Consider the following 21,433-nt stretch of genomic DNA (forward strand, 5'->3'; position numbering starts at 1 on the left):
GGCAGGAGCAGGCGACGACGTGTGCAGACAACTCAAAACATGTTGCGACGGGCGCTCACGAGTTGCAGGTCATGCGCGCTGCCGGAGCCCAACGCGAATACGAAGGCGGCCACGGAACCGCGAGGGTTCCGTCGGTGGGCTGTGATTTAAAACCGCGGCGACAGGACTAACACCATTGCTGTCCAAAAACGCAGTGGAGGCATGTGCAAGCTTGTAGAATTTTGCAGAGTTCGACCACTGTATGCAGGCTACGACTTCTTTTCCCCCTTGTTTTACGATGAACACTAGCGCCAATTGCGGTGATAACAGCGGTGCCACGGCTATAGCGAGCGAGCCAGTGACGTAGTTCGACATTAGACCAATGAGAGAAGAAAAATTCCCGGGCGTATCAACGCATGTGCCGAGGAGCTTAGCATCGTGGCCGTCGATGGCATATATGGGCGTGTAGCGAGCATCCGGCCTCCATTTTGCATTTTCTGTCCACTTCGGCGGCCCTCGCGTCGGCTACCGTCTGCGTCGCACCATACCTCGAGCTCCTGCTGCTCCTAATTACGCGCTAAAAGTGGCAGCGCTTGTCGAAGTTGCACGCTACGCATGTTCCCGCCTTCGGCCGACTCTGGAAGCACTGGATTCATGGCCCGGGCCTGCAAAATGCGAGGCACGCCTCGAGAGAGTCATTGCCCGAGCCGTCTCCATTTCGGCGATTCCTGGCCCCGCTTTCGAGCTCCCGTAGTGTGACGGCCAGCCGGCGTTCCACTCCTTGTGCTGTATGCCACGTTGCTATATGCCCACGACACTCTGGTCTAGCCGGCTCGGCGCATAAGTCGCAAGTCGTTCCTGCCGAGTACTCGTTTCGTTGTTTGTGCGCGTTCCTGCGGCCTCGTCGGGATGGGTACGTGCTCCGCTGGATGTCAATTGTTCGACCTCTGTGCTCTCTGAAGTGTACAGGTTCTGTATCACTCTGGAAATGACCACATAATCTGGTGGTCGTCTGTAGTGTCTACAACGTATGCATCGAAATGCTCATCAAAGCATATGGTACGGAATACCGTTCCCACCACCACAAGAATCTTGTTTACAAGAAGTATCTCGCGTATTCGCAAAAACTGTGGACGGGAATCATCATGGACCCTGCTAACAATGGCACACCCTCTTGCACAGCCCGCAGAGACCTGCTGAAACTAAGGCTTCCTGATAGCTGTGTGTAGGTTTTTTTATTATGACATACCCGGGAACTGCAGTAAGTCCTACCACTCAGATGTCTAACACGGAGCAGTACTCATATCTAAAAGGAAACGCAGCTGGTAATTGGCGCTGTCTAAAGTGAGTGGCCCGGGGGCAGCCAGGTAGCGTGCGTTTCACGTATAGTCAATATAAATGCGTAACCTACCAATATTCATTTATCACACTATAGCCTTGTTAATTTAAGCTCATAAAATTAGGGTGTAAATTATGACTGGTGCTCTAAGGGTGTTTTCTTGTGGAACACCCTTTTCTGAAAGAAAGGGCGTTTCATAGGTGTTTACAAGGGTTAAAAAACCGAAACACTCCTATTACACCCACAAGGTTGTGAAAATTTTCAGTGATAGACCTGCCATACCTAGGGATACGGCCACACCACAACCAAGGGCAAACAGTTATGGCAGGACTCGCAAGACTTGGAATACGCGCTCATCACGGATTCCAGCGCCCGAACGCGAATGGGCAATTCGGTCGCAAGAGATACCACACCCGACTTAACAATGATCAAAAACATCGAGAGGGCTACTTGGAGAAACACCCTAGAAGACCTAGGTAGCGACCACATGATGATCGAGATCACGATCCCTCGAGCGGGAACCACCCCCCTGGTCAAAAGCTTCAAATGGACAGACTGGGACAAGTTCCGCAAGCACCGGGATATCAGGCTGGACGACGAGCCGATCGGTGACATTGACAGATGGATCGCGGACCTGACCAGGGATGTCGGGGAGGCCACGCAAACCATCACTCCCGAATTCCTGATGGAGAAGACGGACAGTCGCCTCGCGCACCTCTGGGAAGCCAAGAAATCCATACAAAACCGATGGCAAGGCCAGCGGCTCAATGGAAAGCTGAGAAAAAAGATAGCCGAACTAAACAAACAAATCGAAGAGCACTGCGATACCTTGAGCAAGCAACAGTTGGACGAAGTCTGCAACGCCGCGGATGGCCAACTCCACAACGGAAGTACGTGGCGACTGCTGAGGCACCTGCTGGGCGAAACCCAAAGCAAATCCAAGCAAAGAGCCGACATGCAGAGACTTCTGCACAAAGAGAAAGGGGCGGCGAACGAGAAGCAAATCGTCATGAAACTGCGACAAGTGCCTCCCGCAACGACCGACGGTCGAGCACGGTCACTACACTGGCAGTCCTAGTCCCAAGTTAGATGAAGACTTTAATGAGGCGGAAATCAGAACGGAGCTCCAAGGACTCAACGGCAAGTCTTTCTTCTTTTCTTTATTAATACTGTTAACCCTCGCTTGAGGGCTGTCACAGGGAGGGAAAATAGAACACAAGCAAATTTGACATTTCATAGCATCAGGTTGGGTGCTCACGATGGAAAATATCAAGCATTCAAATTTATGCACATCCGTCTGATCTACAACATCAGGTAAGGCATTCCACATTTCAATTACATCCGGGGAAAAAATAACGAAAAACATTAACACGTGTGTTATAAGGCTTGACGGCTCTGCTGTGGTTTATTCTCTCGCTACGATTAGTAGGGAACTCGGCATATTTTTTGCTTTCTTCAAAACCCGTTGAAGTATGTGAAAAAAAAATAAGTCTGGCTTTTTTTCTTTGGGTTTACAGCAACTCAAGCCCACACGAACGCAGAATTGTTGTTATCGAGTCCGTCCTTCGGTACCTTGAAGCAATAAAACGAGCGGCCATTCTCTGAATTCTTTCTAGTTATTCTATTACAACTTTTTGATAAGGGCTCCAGAGAACGCAAGCGTATTCTAGTAATGGACGTATGAGAGTTTTATAAGCAATTAATTTGGCATCCTTCGTTGCTTATTCCAGCTTTCTCTTCAGTTAATACAGTTGCTGTGAAGCCGTTGAGCACAGGTTATGGATATGTTTACGCCAGTATAAATTATGTGAAATTGTGACCCCTAAATACTTGAATGTATGTATATTTCTTAGTTTGTTGCTTGCACTATTATAAAGGAGTGGTTCCACACTTTTTTGTTAGTAACATGTGTAAAATTTGTTGTGATCTCCATGTCTCGTTTTTCGCACCAAAGGTAAAGGGATGAAGAACTCGGTTAATTCTGATTTGGTCGTCAATGTGTGTTACCGTACAGTAAATTAAACAGTCGTCAGCAAAAAGCTTCAATTTCACAGGGAACTCTACAATCTCTGTAACGTCGTTAATATAAACCAAGAACAGCAACGGGGCAAAACAGACCCCTGTGGAACCCCAGAAAGCACTTCTGACGCAGGGGACAAGCACTCGCCCACACGCATAACCTGCCTGCGATTGTGTAGGTAAGCTTCAATCCATTTTAGAATAGTGTCATTTATTCCTGCTTTATGCAACTTGAAAAGTAATTTATTGTGTGAAACTTTGGCGAAGGCTTTCGCAAAGTCTACGCAGATGACGTCAATTTGTTCTTGGGCGTCTATAGCTGAAGTAAAATCATGAATAGTTTCTATGAGCTCGGTTACTGTAGAGAGTCCCTTTCGGAAACCATGTTGGTGCTGATAAAAAAAAAAAGTCGTTATTTTCAAGAAAAACGAGAATGTGCTTACTTATGATATGCTCTAAGATTTTACAACAAACGCTAGTCAGGGAAACTGGGCGATAGTTATTTATTAGCAATCGGTTACCGCTTTTAAGACCAGGAGTTATGACTGCACTACGCCAGTCTTGTGGCAACGAGTGAGTTTGCAATGACTTAACAAAGATTTTATTTAAGGAAAATGACACCCACTCCGCGTATGGCTTTAGAAATTGGGTTGGTATTCCATCCGGCCTGCTAGCCTTCTTAGAAACTAAAAGCAGCAGTTGGTTAAACACGCCTGCTTGAGTGACAAGATTTTCCATCCCACATGAAAACGAAGACGGCAGGCAGGCGCTGCTAGGCACTGAAAAAAACTGATTGAAAGAAATTATTAAAATGACTCGCAATATTTGCTTTTTGCGTTAATATTACATTGTTAACTTGAATCTTGTTTATTTGTTCTTTTTTGTCATTAAGATAAAGTTCTCGCATACATTAGGCGCGAGCAGCGCATCCATGTTTCATGAAACCTTGCCCTATTACATTCAGGATGGGTGAGCGAGCACGCCATGGCGTGAGGCTATTATGTTTCATCATGTGTGGTGTCCTGAATGATGGTCCGCTTCAAGTTCTTGAGTCCCAAGAAATTCGAGTAGAAGTTCACTACGAGGCAGTAGAAGAGATCGGTCCCGACCACTTTCCATGGGTTTTTCGGGAGTATTGGGCAGCATGGTAGTAGTGTCAGGCTTACGGTGCAAGCTGCTGACAAACTCGACATTTAAAACATGGCTCTCGATGTGTTGGTTGATGCCTGGCCACCAGACTGATTTGGTGGGCATTGTGAAACATAGTTCCAGCGCACAATTGAACAAGGACGAGGAGAGAAAGACAACACGAACGCCGGACTTCAACTGAGTGCCGGACTTCCGTGCGCTGGAACGATGTTTCACAATGCTAATCATAACCAACTAGCCCAGCTGTCCATACTTAGTGATTTGGTGGTTTCAGCTCTTAATTCTCTGATCTCCTGCTAACAATCATTCCTGACCATTGCTAATGCGGGATCGTTCTGTGTTTCCTTTATTCTATCAACAATGCCTTAGGAGACAGGGAGTTCTGCTGCGAGCACTTCGTACTCTTCGATGACCTCGTTGAACTTGAGCTGCTGCTCTCTGTATCTATTTGTGGTTTCTTTAAAAGCACATCAGTCGTGTGTACTTTTTTTTCAATCATATGATATATAGATGGCGTAATCAAATTCTAGTAGTATGATGCTGAATCGTTGCAGGCGTATTAGCAGCTGCATTAGTAGCTTGTGGTCGCTTTCGACGTGGAACTGCAAAAATGGCAAGTAAGAGTTGAAGTCATAGTGAAACGTTTAGCGCGCACAATCGACAAGGACACAGTGAAGGGGGACACACGAGCGCTTACAACTGTTTATTTTCGGAAAGATACAAAACATAAATACCACAGCTATCAGCGCTGAGCATGTGCAACAAGAGTCGTCAGTATAAACAGCAACAGATTAAAAACAGAATGAAAGGGTTCAACCAGTACTTAAAAATGCAAATTCATTGTCAGTGATTGCAACTGATGGTTGGCTTATGCATTCTTCAGCACACTTTTTGATATGAAACGCTTCTGTAATTTCACATGTTAGTTTGTTTTAATTACAGAAGTGTTGTACTTTTACATGCAATGTACTTTTTTTTTGCGGGCACTTCTGCTTTTTTAGTGCATTGTGGTCAGCGTAAAGCTTCAACCATGTCAACGCAGAAGGTAAAACAGTTACTTTTCTACGCAGCGTGGTTACAGAAACTTCAGACTTCGTAAGTGAGTGGAACTCTGAATTGCGCGAAAGGTGAGTCTAAAGAAAGCTTTAAAATGTCTGAAGGCATTTGCTGAATTTTTCATACTTGGAGCCAGGAGGATGTGCTTCCGAAGCTTAAACATACGTATTTGTGCGCTACATTTCGCATTTTTCGGTAAAAAAGGAATTTATAGATATGCGGAAACATTGGATGTTTCTCAACGTTCTACGAACTGAAGCCTCGTTTTCTTTAAATCTTGTTCCCTGGTTCCCCACGCCTCCATGGAAAGAAGAGGGCTATCGCTACCCGCAGAATCCGTATATGCACCAATGCATATACGTTTCTGATTGGAATGACAGATAGCGCCGACTGTAATGCCTGCGCTGTCGAGGAAACTATAGAACATCTACTGTACTACTGCCCATCTTTTCAAAACGAAAGACATGACCTCTGCACAGCTCTCGATCAGCTAGATAGAACACCGTTCACCTTGAAGAAGATCTTGGGACCATGGCCTCGCATATCGCAGCTACAGAAGGCCACAAAAGCTCTGCTGCGATATTTGAAGGCTACTGGATTGAGTCAGCGTCTGGGATCCGGACTGAGTGACCGAACGATATACCCAGTAGACTTTCTCTTCTTCTTTTAATCTTTCCGTCCCCTTTTCCCTTTCCCCAGTGTAGGGTAGTCAACCGGGCTCAGTCCTGGTTAACCTCCCTAGCTTTCCTTTATCACTTGCTCTCTCTCTCTCTATCCACGCCAAGTGACCTAATAACAGGAACCCGATGACCTCGCATATGGTGTGGCGGTTCGCTATACAAAAGAGACAATGAGGAAGTCAGGCACGACGAATCACTTCCGCGTTTAATAAGCGGAAGCGCGGCCACACGCGTGCGGCGCGATTTCCCTTCCCCATTTTGTACCACCGCGCAGAACCTGGGGTGCAGAGCCTGTACGCTGTTATACGAAACGACGTATATACCGAACGTACTTGGACGGGGCCCTCAGGAATACGGAACCCGAAGGAAAACTGGGCGGCTTACGACAACAAAGGCGTGCACGTCGGTGTCATTTACATGCACGCGAAGCTCTGTGCGACAAGCATACGCAAAGAAGAAAAATTGGGGGAAGGAAGAATGGAGAAAACTTCGGCGCGGGCGGGCCGGGTAACGGTGCCCGTCTAGGGAAGGTGCGACAAAAGGAGCTCAGGCCCCCGTGCCACTGCGACCCACTTTTTTTTATTGTTACCAACAGCGCCAGTGACCGGGACACCGAAGTATACGGGCGCGTCCTTTGTGACGGGACCTCGCACACCGGTGCGCCGCGTCGCTCTCCTGTTCTCGAAGGAAGGAGAGCCGAGCGGATTCCTTTCCATCCCGGCTGGCCGCTATTGTGCGTGCATGTAACCTCCGCACACGGAAGTCCGGGCGCTCGATTTGCCGGCCGTCGACCTCGTTTGGCTGGGGGAGCATGAGGCCACGGAATATGTCGCTCCTGTCGATTCGCCGACGCGGTTTTTTTTTTTTTGCCTGTTTTCCAGTTGCAGGCTGTGTTACGCGCTTAGACCCCGATTTTCCACCGTATAGTGTTTCTATGGATGAATGAATAAAGTATCTGAATTATTGAAAAAAAAAGAAAAGCTGCGCAGTACAGGTAACAGTCTTTTCTTTTTGTTTGAGACGTTATTTGCCCCGACGCACAACAAGGAATGGTCAGAAAATTTTGAATTAAGTATTCAGTTTACTAAAGCTTAAAGTAACTATGCGTGTATTTTTCTTAATTAAGGTACAAATTGCAACTGTGGCATTGGAAACAGTCGCTGCCCAAGCCTTCAGTAAGAATCAGGTTGATGTCCCGTGAATGTATACGTTGGTCTCTGTGGGACAAAATACGTGGGCGCTCCAGCTACTCTTGTGCTTCAACGCATAAAACAGCATTTTGTTAAAAAAATCACCGCCCTAGCACTCCGTACAGATGGTTAACCAGCGAAGCTGAAACATTCGGCCCCGGTGTTTATCACTGGGTTAATCCCGATAGTTTATTAAACGACGGCTTGGTAGGCTGCCGGATCCTCGGTACGCAGTTGCTGCTTGCGCTCGGCTGCACGAGCCTGTTGCCGTGCCCGGGCTGCAGCATCGGCACGGCATAGGCGAGCTCGTTCCCGGTTAGGTTCGCGGCGTTGCTGATCTAAAGCTGCCTGCTCCTCAGGAGTACGTATGACGCATTGCCTACCGTTTTCGGAGCCGGAGGGAAATTCCTGCGCGCGCGCTCGGCTGCGACGTAGAGCAACGACGTCACTATTGGCGCAGCCAATCGCGCGTCTCTCTCTCTCTCTCTTTTTTTTCCCGCATGCGCATGCTGTTGCGCCGGAGGAGGTTTCGGCGTACACGTGACAGACGGACGGACGAGTCGGCTAGCCATATACAGCTTCGCTTGAAATAGAGCCAGTGGATTCTGAGTGTAACAGTAGTGCATTTATTCCGGCAAGTTTGATGGCGCACACCTCTAAACTGGTGTCATTCTGGAAATTCATGCCAAGTTGATACTCCTTGGAAACTAATCGCTTCAATTCGTAAATTGCAATATGTACCGTAAAGTAAATCATTAAAAAGTAAATTAGTGTTTTTTTGTTAATTGGTTGAATATGTGTTTCAATTTCTCGTGCTCGTAATGTCCGCCTCTTTGAATAATCCAGCTTAAGGACTAGAATGATGTTATCTGCAACAATCGGTTTTTAAGGATTCTGGAAAACTAAAAAATGATGACCGCGTATATAAGCTGAGCATGGTTCGCTCCTTAGTGAGACGAAACAAGCTTACTGAGCGAGATTGCTTCCAAGAAATGAAAAAAACAATATATATATATATATATATATATATATATATATATATATATATATATATATATATATATATATTGAGAGAGAGAGAAGACAGTGGTGAAAAATCTGCTCAAAGATATTATCTTCTTATTATTCCATATGCCATCGAATCTGATCCGTTAGAAAATTAACTTTCTTTTGAGGTTCACATCAAAATTTCGCTTTCTTTTACTATTGTTATCATCACTATCTACTACAAAGTCACTTATACGAGTTTGTATGCCTTCTTAACCAATCTCCCGCATTGGTTGTATGTGATATCTTTAGCAGGTATAGGTCCAAGAAAACAACGGCGAAGGAGGAGGTCAACAAGAAGGAAGAAAAAGTTCGTTGTCAGCTATATTCGGGTTTCCTTGGCAGCTGTGCGTCCGCCCCTTTCTGCTAACAAGTAATATTATTCATAGCTTAAATTGGTACTACGTCTATAAGCAAAATACAAGGTGACCTGGTTTGATTGTGCATTGGGTGATTAAGACGACTTATTATAGGCCAGGCCGGTTTTAGTACTGCACTTAAGATGCACGCTCACGTCAGCAACAAGTACACCGCGCTTTTTACAAATAAATGTTTACGTTACTTTATTTATTTATTTTTTATTATACTTTTTTTTACAAAGAGGTATTCAGATTTTTTGCATCATGATCGAACTCCACTTGTTATGCCGAACAGTTTCGGTGACACCCTCTTCCTGTAGTCGTCCGCGTTGGAACTTTCTTTTACTCTGATTTCCTAGCATACAGGGAACTGAACAGAAAAGCGCACAGACGAGAAATGCATACCTAAGTACCTTCTCTTGTTCTCTTGAGTCCCTGTCAATACCGGCAATATGAGAGCAATACGTGCACGTCCCGTTTTTACACCCACTTCTTGGCTGTAATATCAATAGCGTTACAAACAAAGGACATTTTAAATCAAACAAGTAATAAATGGATAAACGAGTAAACGAGAGAGTGCCCTCAACCCGTGTGAACGCCACATATGCATTCGCACGTGCGCGTGCTTTTTTTTTTTTTCGTCGGCATTATCCGCCTGTCTTCGTATGTATAGGGCGCTTCGCTTCTCCTCTCTGACGAATGTCAAAGGCGTAAATGACAGCATCGAAAGCCTTAGCACGCATGTCGTTTCAGCAGGGCTTGCTTGGCAGCGTCACCTCGTAGTGATTGTCGTGTATATGAAATAATGATTTATCGAGCACGTATTCGGAGTGTTAAAACAATCTGTAAAATGAATATTTCGAATACTCAGCTGTGATATCACGTTATCCTTGTGCAACGCAGGAAGTTTTCAAAACAACCGGCTGCACAACCTAGGCTCCTCTCCACGCTTTTGCATTCCAGCTGGACTCTGCCATCGCGAAGCTACCCTGCTTTGTCGAATATGGCTAGTGGTGGCCTTCACCAAGTCTTTTGCTTTCCGAATCGGATGGGCCGATGACGCCTAGTGTGATGACTGTGGTAACGAGCAGACTCTTCAACACCTTTGTGACTGCGCTCGCTATAATTTACAGAGACGATCGCTAGCAATCGCGAAAGCGCGCTTGCAACGAAGACCTCTAACAGAGGAATTTATTCTAAAATGCCGCCATCACAAGCCATCGCAGCAGAGGGCGATGAGGGCACTGTTGCAGTTATTAAAGGCAACAGAATTGGACAAGTGGTTGTAGCCTGAACAGATGTTTATAGTGCTGTAAGTGCTACTGTGCTGTGCTGTGACAGTATGCGGCGACGGTGACCGACTGTGATTGTATGTCTGTGCTCCTTTTTTTCTTTATCTCTGCTTTGTTATCACTTTAGCTCCCCCTCCCCTCTCTCCCCAGCGTAGGGTAGCAAGCCGGATCTTCCCCTCTGGTTAACCACTGCCTTTCCCCTTTCCTCTGTATCTCTATCTGTAAAATGACTATCTATAGCATCACGATGGTTTACTAATGTGTACTCTTTAATGCACTATTGATGGCTTTGCAGTTGTTGGCTAGCGATATTACCAAATGTTTTGGGATAAGCGACAATCAGTAACACTCAATGCATTTTTGAAACTCTCTCTCTCTTCTTTTCCGAATGAAATAAATTTTTGTCTTCAAAGTATATTTCATAGCCACTTCATATAATGGCTTTGTGGCTTGGCCTACAGAATTCTAAGAAGTTGCTGTTCCCTGCTCCTGTGGTTGCAACCCGAGGCACTGGTGAATTATGTCAGGTGTCACGAATTCGTGAATTCCACTGTGTCTGCGGCAAACGAGGGAACAATTCTCAGCGTTCGCAGGCACCGGCGCGCCGCGCTTCTCGTCTCGGAGGCCATACGCGGACTTCTCAACAGTGCCACTAGATGGCGCAGCGTCTCCAGAAAGACGCGCAAGAGGGGAGTCCGGTAGCCGCATGGCGCGTTTTTCAGACACTCATTTTAAACAGCGCCAAAGAAACACACGGACAAGGAAGATCACAGGACCAGCGCTGACTTCCAACGCCATCTTTATTGAAGCCCGCACAAATATATACTATCTACAATAGCCTGAAAGAGAGAGAGAGAGGGGAAGAAAGGGAAGGCGGAGTCATCGTCAATCAACTACCGCTTCGCATGGGTCACAAACGTAAAACTATACAAATGTATAATACACAATATGGAACTTAAGTTTCTTATCGCAAAGAGCTATGGAAGGGGCGCTTACGCAAGTGGCTCCTAACTCAAAAATTGAGAAAGCCGCGTGGGAGCGCTTGAGTAGTGGCGTGCGAGCGTGTATCTACTTCGTATTTTGGATGCTTCGAGTGCTTTCTTTTTTTTTCGGAAAAGCCAACGAGGCAAAGCTGAGCATGAAACAAATGCGTTATTCGGAGGTTATTCGAGGTGCCCTGCAACGTTGTATTTGATACGTTTGTGATTCAAGCAATCATTAAAGAGTTCACCAATTAAAATCAATTCATTAATTAATACTTCGTGATTTAAAAAATACTGGCTGTAAGTACACACGGCTACGGCTGCTATGCAGTCGGTATGATTTCTCTAGAGCTCTCGGTCCTTTTTTTTTTAAATCTTGGTCCAAGTTAATCCGGGCACCCGGTATACCAATCTTTCGTGGGAACGTGTGTGTGTGTATATATATATATATATATATATATATATATATATATATATATATATATATATATATATATATATATATATATATATATATATACACACACACACACACACACACACACACACGTTCCCACAGAAATTTGATCGGTTGTTTCTAATCCCCTCTACAACATAACGTAAGCACTCGTCCCTAAGTTGAATAATAAAAATATTGCATAATTGATCTCAGTTTACTAATTAAGCGGAATATAATGGATGGATGGATGTAAGGTAGGTAGGAGCGTCCCCTTTGAAACAAGGTGATGGCAGTTGCCACAATGCCCAGCTTTTTATTTTTGTTTACCTGTGTTGTGTGTTATTCAAATTCGCCATTTTCTTTAAATACGTCTTCCTACCCTTTTAACCTTATGTCACCTCTCTGCTTTTGAGCCACCAATCCTCCGATCGCCTTTTGCTAATTTCCACCGCATATTTATTTACATGACTATTGTTATCTCTGAACCCTAGGGCCTCGGGAAGCGTGACTGTGGCCGCATCGACATCGGGATTGATACCATCAAATTTTAGTATGAGGTGTTCTATTGTTTTTACATATTTACCACACACAGTACATGTGCCTTCTTCCTCATTAAATTTCTTTTTATAGCTCCGCGTTCCAAGACACCCTGACCTAGCTTCAAAGAGTAAGGCACTGCCCTTGAGTTATCATAAAACGCTTCCTTCCTGATCTGCTGTTTCCAGTATCGATATAGTTCCACACTATGCTTCTTTTCCATTGAATTTATCCAATTTTCACCTTCCGCGTTTTTAACCTGTCGTTTAATGCTTTGTCCTTCTTCGTCCTCCTGTCTGGCATACTTACTGGTTAGCTTCCTAGTTCTTATCCGCCATTGTGAGTCAACGCTCTTTCTGTATAGGTATTTAAATACCTTAGCTGCCCACCTCTTATCGTCCAATTTCCTCAGGTGTTTTTCGTATAGGATTTTACTCTGAGCTTCCCGTGCTTCGAACGATGCCCAGCCCATATCCCCCTGTACTGCTTCGTTTGTGGTTTTCTCGTGGGCACCTAGTGCTAATCTTCCCACAGCTCTCTGATTTACTTCTAGTCTCGATGAACCTCTGCCCTTAAACACAGGACCGCATTCCCGAAAGTAAGCCCCGGCACTATTACTCCCTTCCAAATACCTCTCAGTACCTCATACCTGTTGGACCCCCCCAATTCCCTATGTTTCATTATCCCGGCATCTCTTAGCCCTTTTGCTATGAGAGACTGTTCGTGCTTTTCCGTGTACATCTGCCCTTTGTTTATCCATACCCCGAGATATTTGTATTCGGCGACTCGGGGTATTTCATGGCCTTGTATCGTCGAAAAACATCCCACCGGACTTAGCTGCATTTAAACTGAAACCTAAACTGTCTCCGTCTCCACAGTAATTAACCAGAGTTTGCAAATCTTCCTGGCTATCTGCTAACAGCACAATATCGTCCGCATAAATTAAACGCGGTAGTCGTTGCTCAACAACCTTTCCGCCTAATCTGTACGACAGATTATACGCTAGATTGCTTCCTTGTAACCTTCTTCCCATACTTATCATATAAAGCATGAACAGCAGTGGTGATAGAGGACAACCTTGCCTTAATCCTTTGTGTACCTCGACAGTTGTCATATTCTTAATTCCTTCCCATGTTATTTCAACATTATTTTCTCGATATATTTCCTGTAGAAAATCAATTACATCATGACCGATACCTTCATCTTTTAATATGTTCTACAAGAGTTCCCTGTTCACGTTGTCGTATGTACCGCTTATGTCCAGGAAGGCTAAATACAGAGGCCTATTTTCCGCCCTAGCTATTTCTATGCACTACTGGGTAAGAACGAACAGGCTATCATCTAAGCGCCTACCACTTCTGAACCCGTTCTGAAGTTCTCCGAGTATTGTATTACTTTCTACTCATGACTACATATTTAATTTCACCGCCTGCATCGCCAGCCTATATATAACTGGTGTCATCGTAATTGGTCGGAACAATTTTAGGTTGTTCTTATCCCCTTTCCCTTTATAAATTAAATTCATTTTACTCTGTTTCCTACTGTGCGGAATTTGCTTATTTGTTATGACTGCCTCCAATGCTTTTATCAGCGTTTCCTTGCTTCTTGGGCCAAGTTCATTAATTAACTTGATTTGAATTTCGTCTATCCCTGCGGACGTGCATTTCGGAACATTTGCTGCCGCCTTTTTCCAGTTAAGTTATATAAAGATGCACTAAGGAGCGCCACATGACGGCAAATCATATGTCGTCGGTTTTATTCAGCTACGCTTAACCACAGCTTTTTTAAAAACCTTGGTTCAAGTTACGTGAACCACTATATATATATATATATATATATATATATATATATATATATATATATATATATATATATATATATATATATATATATATATATATATATATATATATATATATATATATATATATATATATATAATCAGTGAAGCGTTGAATCACATGATCCGGCAATGAAATACGACAACGCATAAAAACACACTGCAAGGTCTGACTACACGAGCTATAGTGTTGGGTCGCCAGCCTTTAGCCGCTTAGCTAACGTGAGCTGGGGCAACCTACATAACTCACATGAGAAGCAAAAATGAGTTTGGGAGATGTTTAGACCTCGGTCTTTTCGATCATTTTATTTTACATTCATGATATAGCTAAGTTCTTCAAGGACTAAAAATCAAGCACATACAAAAGTTGGCATTTTGGAAACTTTTTGTTTTGTCAAAAATAACTCAGGAGGTAAAGGGTTAATGACCTTTGAACTCAAACCAATTAAGCATAGCTCCGACACAGAACAACAGTCACCTTTGTTCACTGACAACCTCAGGCAGTACAACAATATATTTTATGATTTTGCACCTACTTACAAACGCGGACAAAATGCATGCGTCTTTGATATGACGCAGCATTCATAATGCACAACTAAACGAATGAAAATGAAGTGGTAACCTAAGGTGGCTCAAGAAGCATTGTCCGGTGCCAAGAATCTTAGTCGAACAATGCTGGTGACAGTCATGTGCAGTGACTCGGGCATATGCATGCATCAGTACGGCAATACCTGCTTTCCTGTTTTTGCTCGTGTCACATGAACAGAGCAATCGCAATTAAATAATTAATGGGAAAGTTGGACAATTCGGATTGTCCCGCACAAGGCATTACTGGCAATAAAATCACCTCCAGCGCTTGTCCAATAGGTGCCACAGTGCTACATTTGACCTACCGCTCCTTATAACATGAAAGAGGGGGAGGGGGTATCCGGTTCCCGCTGACTTTAAGCACAGGAAAGCGTTTATGTCCAATTGAACGCCGCTGAGCGGTCCTTCGTGTTTTGCGCTTCGAGTAATGTACCATTAGCCCCGAGAAAGAGGAATGGCGCCGCCTGGCGGCGGCTTCAGATGACGTCACGGCCAGGACTCGAGTTTCGGCGGCCGCCCAGATAACGCGCGATCGCTTCGTCGCACCGCGTAGCACCGTGTTTGCGTTCGCTTTTTGCTTGCAGCAAGCTTCCGATGATCGACGAAAACAGCAGGGATCGTGTTTCAGGTAAGCAAACAACATTTGTGTGTACAATCGTCCTCAATGCGCGAACGAGAAACGCACGCGCTCCGTCGTGCACGCTTGGAAAGCGGTGCTCGGGCGATCGCTTTCGGATATAGTTTCACTTTCACAAGAGTTCTCCGCATGCGTCCGCGTATCTGTCCGACAGCGTTTTCTTTGGCACTGCGCCAAGCTTTCTATCTAAGCACAGTGCCAAGAGCGCTGTCAAGTCTCGGGAAATCTAGCGAAAGTGACACTACATCCGAAAGTGATCACCATAGAAAATTCCACCCTAGCTGTTGTGTCAGTTTTCTTGTACGCTCACTGACGCACCTTGTTTAATTTCATGTTTACCTCGTAATAGCTAGCTGTTATCGTTTCTGTTTATGTACACGAACGAGGTGAAGGTGGTTATTGCTGGAGTTTCTTTGCTGCTGGCGGCTCGTCTCAATTCGTGCAGCGCCGCAGCAGCCGCGCTGTCACATGTATTAGTTTACATAAATCAATAAAACTTGGTGCTGGGCTAGTTGGTGATGCATTCTTTAAACTGATGGTAGCGCTAAAAAGGACGGACACACGACCGTTCTTTTTAGCGCTACCATCAGTTTTAAAGAATAGTTTCCATAACCTGCTTGTAAATTATTTTTGTTCGCAGTTGCATTACCGCTGAGCAGCATCAACCGGTATGTGGACAAGGCGTGCGAGACGAGCCGGTGCCTCACTGAGGCGGAGGAGGTTTATTATGCGGGCCACGTCTTTGAGTGCGCCGTCGAAACAGCTGAGAACGCTCGTTTCGACTTTCTGGCGTTCGTCTTGCAAACGACTGCTATCAACAGTGCTCCTCATGAAGTGAAGATTACTGTTTGCGACGCGGTGGTAGATCGAGCCAGCTGTTCGTGCAAAGCAGGGTATGACTACTCGATTACTGGCCGGCTGCTGGGAAGAAACCTTGTCCAAGTATGCGTAAGCATACCCCCTAATTTAAGTTGGCCTACCCCTAAACTTTATTTGGCCCACCCTCAAATTTAAGCTGGCTCTCTTAAAAATTTAAAGTTGGCCTACCCCCAAATTATAAGTTGGTCAACCCCCAAATTTCAAATTGGCCCACGTCCAAATTTAAGTTGTCCCAGCTTTACTATAAGCTTCCCCGTGCATTTTCCATGAATCCCTGTATCCTTACCTTCCTTATATCCCCATCTCTCTCCTGTATACTTAGGGTATTATTTTATTTGCTTTAAATTGTTCTTTATTAAGTAAATGTCATAATTTTGCATATTACGCATTTTTGAGCACACAAAAGGCATTACACTTTTCTCGTGACGGCACAGGGTACTCGCAAAGAATGCTTATGCCCTAATACTTAAGTTTCAATTTGACATCCAAAAGCACATGTTGCACTGTGTGAATGGTACTGTTTTGTTTGATATTTAGATATCCTAGGTGATTTTTTTATTGCAAACAAATCTGTTTATGTCTTCTATGGCAGATAGCGCTATTCTGTCAGATCAACCGTATTATTGGAAAGGTGCGCATTACTTGCACGATAAATTGCAACGTGGTTAGGTAACATCAATGATTCGCTAATTTTCTTCATCATTATTAACTTTGGGGCATATGTTCCAATTGCATAATTCAAGCCAAGCAGTATTCAAGTCATCCATTCAGCAGAAATATTTGCCTAGCACCAATTTTCTTTTGTATATGTGGTGAAAACTACCTATATAAACATGTTTTTAAATGCATTCCTGTTCCATTTAAACTTGTAACTTTCTTTTTTTGCAGCGAAGCTGTTTTTGAAGTGTCTCTTTTTACTAAAAAGTCACCTGTTGTAGGCTTCAAGGAGCATTAGTCGTGGCAGAAAAGTTATTCCTTCAGACAAACTTCACATCAGTCATTGTTCTAATGCATGGTTACAAGTTTAACGAATGTATGATTAGGCATTATTTATCGAAAAATATTATGCTTAAAGACTAAGACCAATTTGTGAGGTTTAATGTCTTTGGAATTGATATATCCTAACCATTTTTATTTTGCAGAAAATACAAGTGTAAACACATTGTAGCTGTACTGCTGCATATTAATGCTGCCAGGACTTTCGACAAACTCTCGCCAACTGACCAGCCACAGAAGTGGGGCAAGGAGCACAAAGAGCGTGTTAAACAAAAGTATGAGCCAAGAGCTATAGTCGACCTTCCATGTGCAAAGAAGGTTTGTATATATATTATTCTTTTAAAACAGAGAGGAATGAGAGGGAAAACAGCAAGTCCAATGCTGAAATGAAGCGCAGCTCACAATTTCTACTTTCAATGTTGGTTTGGTGAAAATGCTCTTGTAGATAGTCTTGCTGTTTGCATTTTCTTAAGCTGCAAGAACAGTTTCATGACTTCAACAAATGCACTAGCTTTACTGTAAACTATGTACTGCAAATGCTATTTACAGATGCCTTTGTCATAGGCACAGAGTACGAATGAAGTCATTAGTGCTAGCTGTTGAGTATAGTTAACAATATGCACACCTTAGGTGAATGCTTGACATCTCTTATTCTAAACAGAAGTAGGATGTAGTGCTCTTTGATGATGCGAAAATATGAATTTTTTGCTTGCTTATTAAGTTTGAGAGGTGGGGAAATGAATGCACAAACTTTAATGATAAATGCTCAACTATCGAATGGGTGCCGTGTTTACAACTAAGAAGTTTTCATCTAGAACAGAAGATTGGTGCTTCTCTTGTTGCTACGTCTTCCAGGCAAAAATCAAAAAGACTCCCCAGCTGGAAGGCAACATACTTGAAAGACTTCTGGAAAATGTCAGCTATCAATCTGCAGCAAAAATGCACTTAGACAGAGGTACTGAATTAGGTATGCATTCAAATTTGGTTTGGCTTTTTGAATCTGAGTCTCATAAAGGACTGGCCAGCAGCAGCTGCTTGGCCCCTCGGCATAATCTCCATATCAAGTGGCAGTAATGCAGTGCGCAAACATGTCCCAATACTGCAAAAATTTAATTTTGCATGTCTTTACTATATTGAGTATTTGCAATGTAGTCGATGACACGCCTAATGAGCTGCACTGCAACATATTGCTTAGTCAGGCAGTGTGCAGTGTTCGTTGTTGTGGTTGCAACATAATGATTTTAAAGGGAAGCACGTCATCAATAACCACAGTAGCAAATAACCAGTTTTAAGATGTGCTAGCTGTATTTATGTGAAGCTTTAGGCAGTTCACTGAGTTTAGCTAAGCCTGAAAAATATTAACCATATTTTTAATCACACATCTGAGGCTGTGTGCGATGTAAGGCTCATGCCTTCCAATATCCTTCATAGGCAGCTACATGTAGCAAAATGTAATGTTTATTGCACCAAACCTTGCGACTCTTTTGAATAGACTTCAACGTGTCTTCAAGGCATTTCTCCAGCTACAAACATTTGCTGCTAAGGATATGTTGCTTTGAAACCTTTAAATAGTGTCCGCTGTTCAAACGTAGGTGTCATGACTACCACAGCAATTAATTATCCAAGCATCTGTGTACTTTGCATCCAAGACAAAAAAGATTTTATCTGCTTCATCATATTTCTTGTGCATACCAATTTTCTCCATGCTACTGTGAATGTTAATTGCTCATTATTTCTGGAAAAATGTATTTCAGCAACAGAAGCCATGTTGGAGCCAACCATAGAACCAGGATGTTCTACGTCTGAGCCAGCACCCAGAGACTTAACACTCATTGGTTCTTTGAAGGAGTTAAGAAGTTTTCTTGGCATCAGTGGTGAAGTGACAACAGAAGAGCTACTTCAACACTTGCAGGAAAGCAAGAGTCACGAAGACATTTTAATGATTGAAAAGTTAACACGAGATCAGGCAAAATCTAGTCTCTGGTTGCGCCACAGGGTAGGCATGATCACAGCTTCTATTGCCTACAGCATATTTACCCGTGTAAAGACGCTGAGGACAAAGATGGGCCCGCATGATTTGAGGCCCTTGCTAAAAAAAGTGATGCGGCAGAATAATGTCCGTACAGCAACAATGCGTCGTGGCAGTGCACTCGAAGGCAGTGCAAGAAAATGTTATCAAAGCCAGCGAGCCACTCATGAAAATTTGGTTGTGAGGCAGTGTGGACTTTTCATTATGGAAGGCCGTCCTTACATGGGTGCAAGTCCAGATGGATTAGTAAAGTGCAACTGTTGTCCTGAGCGGGTATTGGAAATCAAATGCCCTGAATCCATCAAAAAATTCTTGGAAGAGAATATGGAGAAAAACAAAGAAAAGGCTTTGACTCAGAACCTAAAGCGTGCAACCACATATTTCTGCCAAGTGCAGGTACAAATGGGCATCACGGCAGTTCAGCATGCAGATTTGTTTGTGTTTGTCAATGAAGAAGATAATATTTGCATTCCAGTGCTATTTGATGAGGCATATTTCAGGGATGTGGTTGAAAGATCTTCCTATTTCTTTGAGCAGTACATACTGCCACATGTTCTTTCTACATGAACAGCCTTGTTTCAGTTGCATATGCAATTTTTTATGCATTGCACATAACCAAACTACATCCTCCCCTTTTAAGGCACAAAATGACTGATATATGAGGTTTAACATTCCAACGTAACAAAAGGCTTATTAGGGATGATGTCGGGGGACCTTTTACATCAATATTAGGTTTGCTATAACGTGACTAAAGCTTGGTATATAAGCATTTTGCTTATTTTTTTGCTCTCTCAGTAGGAACAGAACCAAGAAAGAACCTGTGACTTCATGTTCAGCAACAGAATGCCATTGCCAAGTTAACTCAATACATAAAAAAAATTGTATGTGCAATCAGAGAAAGCACTCCTAGAAAGTTTGGAGACATCTGCAGTTTGAGTGCTTTTACTGATGTTCAGTGCAGTTCACTGTTAAAGGGAACAATGAAATGTGCGGCCCTTGCTTGGCTGGCAACCTAGCTGCATGTGGCTGCGGAAGCAATCTTAGTGCACTGCACAGGCATGTCGAAAGGGGTGAGAGCTAACAACTATAAGTTATCTGCTCCAAATATAGGTGACTGTACTGCTTCTAGAAAGGAAAATCTGGACATGCTGTGCGCTAAAGTGTTTCCTTTAACAGTGGACCCCTCTGTACAGTGAGCAAGAAAATGCAAACACGGTAGCATGCTGTAGCACACAAAAAATTAGCATTATGTCACTATTAAAACACATTTGTGTGTAAACAGCTGAGTCGTGCAGTGGCTAGAGCAATTTGTGATGCAACCCCGAACCATAACAGACACTCGAATGACAGACTAGGAATCACAGGCAATGCATTTGTTTATGTGGCATTCTATGCATTTAATTTTTGGGTCACTGCATTATGCGATGCGACTGTGATATCGTAAATATAATTGTGATATCAGAAACTCATCCTGGGGAATAACAGTAGTCATTTTTGGTTTAAGTTCCATGCCCAGCTTTCTACAAGGGTATCCAATCATGCTCGTATTTGCATTTTGTGTTAATTCACATGGGCTTCCATTGATACACTGATAAGTGCAAAGGCACCGTGTTATATGCTCTCATTTTTTTGTCTACTGCTTATGTGGTCATGTCTGTGAGATATTTGGCTGATACTGTGATACTATATGGTAGCCAGGCAATTGCTGATCATTACAGCAGGTGTAAAAAATTGAGTTTTACGTGCCAAAACCACTTTCTGATTATGAGGCACGCCTACAGTAGGCGACTGTAATTTCAATATTTTTTTTTGTTTTCGGCTGGTGTTTGTTTTGTGATATAGTTGGTATGGCACTAGCACGACTGTGTTGTGAAGGCAAACAAGTGCCTCATGTAATTAAATTTTTGGCTGACTGTGTTTTGTGAAGCAATTGTGATGTTAGAATGCTATAACTGTGATATCAGAAAGTCATCTCAGGGAATGACAGTAGTCACTTGTGGTTTATAGTCCATGCCTAGCTTTCTACGTGGGTATCCAATTATGCTTGTATGTACTTTTCGTGTTAACTCACATGGGCTTCCAATGATACAACGATAAGTGCAAAGATGCTTTCATTCTTTTGTCTACTGCTTATGTGCTCATGTTTGTGGGATATTTGGCTGACATTGTGATACTATGGTATCCAGACAACTGCTGCTCATTACAGTAGGCGTCTGTAGTTATCAAGTTTTTTTTCATTTTCGGCTGGTGTTTGTTTTGTGATATAGTTGGTATGGCACTAGCACGACTGTGTTGTGAAGGCAAACAAGTGCCTCATGTAATTAAATTTTTGGCTGACTGTGTTTTGTGAAGCAATTGTGATGTTAGAATGCTATAACTGTGTTATCAGAAAGTC

At 43.5% G+C, this 21,433-nt stretch overlaps 1 protein-coding gene across 1 annotated transcript; it reads left to right on the plus strand.

Annotated features, from left to right (window-relative positions):
• Positions 1–1,742: 1,742 nt before the first annotated feature.
• Positions 1,743–19,605, plus strand: LOC135914701 (uncharacterized). The gene is made up of 6 exons (XM_065447644.2): positions 1,743–2,068; positions 15,082–15,125; positions 15,775–16,027; positions 17,156–17,327; positions 17,865–17,964; positions 18,764–19,605. The coding sequence occupies exons 1-6, from the start codon at positions 1,743–1,745 to the stop codon at positions 19,603–19,605; spliced, it is 1,737 nt and encodes a 578-aa protein (XP_065303716.2).
• Positions 19,606–21,433: the final 1,828 nt, after the last annotated feature.

This window comes from Dermacentor albipictus, chromosome 4 (assembly GCF_038994185.2).
Source record: "Dermacentor albipictus isolate Rhodes 1998 colony chromosome 4, USDA_Dalb.pri_finalv2, whole genome shotgun sequence".
Taxonomy (NCBI): domain Eukaryota; kingdom Metazoa; phylum Arthropoda; class Arachnida; order Ixodida; family Ixodidae; genus Dermacentor; species Dermacentor albipictus.

What these genes read in the sequence shown, in the direction of transcription:
- LOC135914701 (XM_065447644.2), top strand. Translation starts at nt 1,743, where the DNA reads ATGATCAAAAACATCGAGAGGGCTACTTGGAGAAACACCCTAGAAGAC. An exon ending in AAATCCATACAAAACCGATG is followed by an intron (nt 2,069 to 15,081) that starts GCAAGGCCAGCG and finishes TTTTGCTTGCAG; the next exon opens with CAAGCTTCCGATGATCGACG. An exon ending in AGCTGTTCGTGCAAAGCAGG is followed by an intron (nt 16,028 to 17,155) that starts GTATGACTACTC and finishes TTTATTTTGCAG; the next exon opens with AAAATACAAGTGTAAACACA.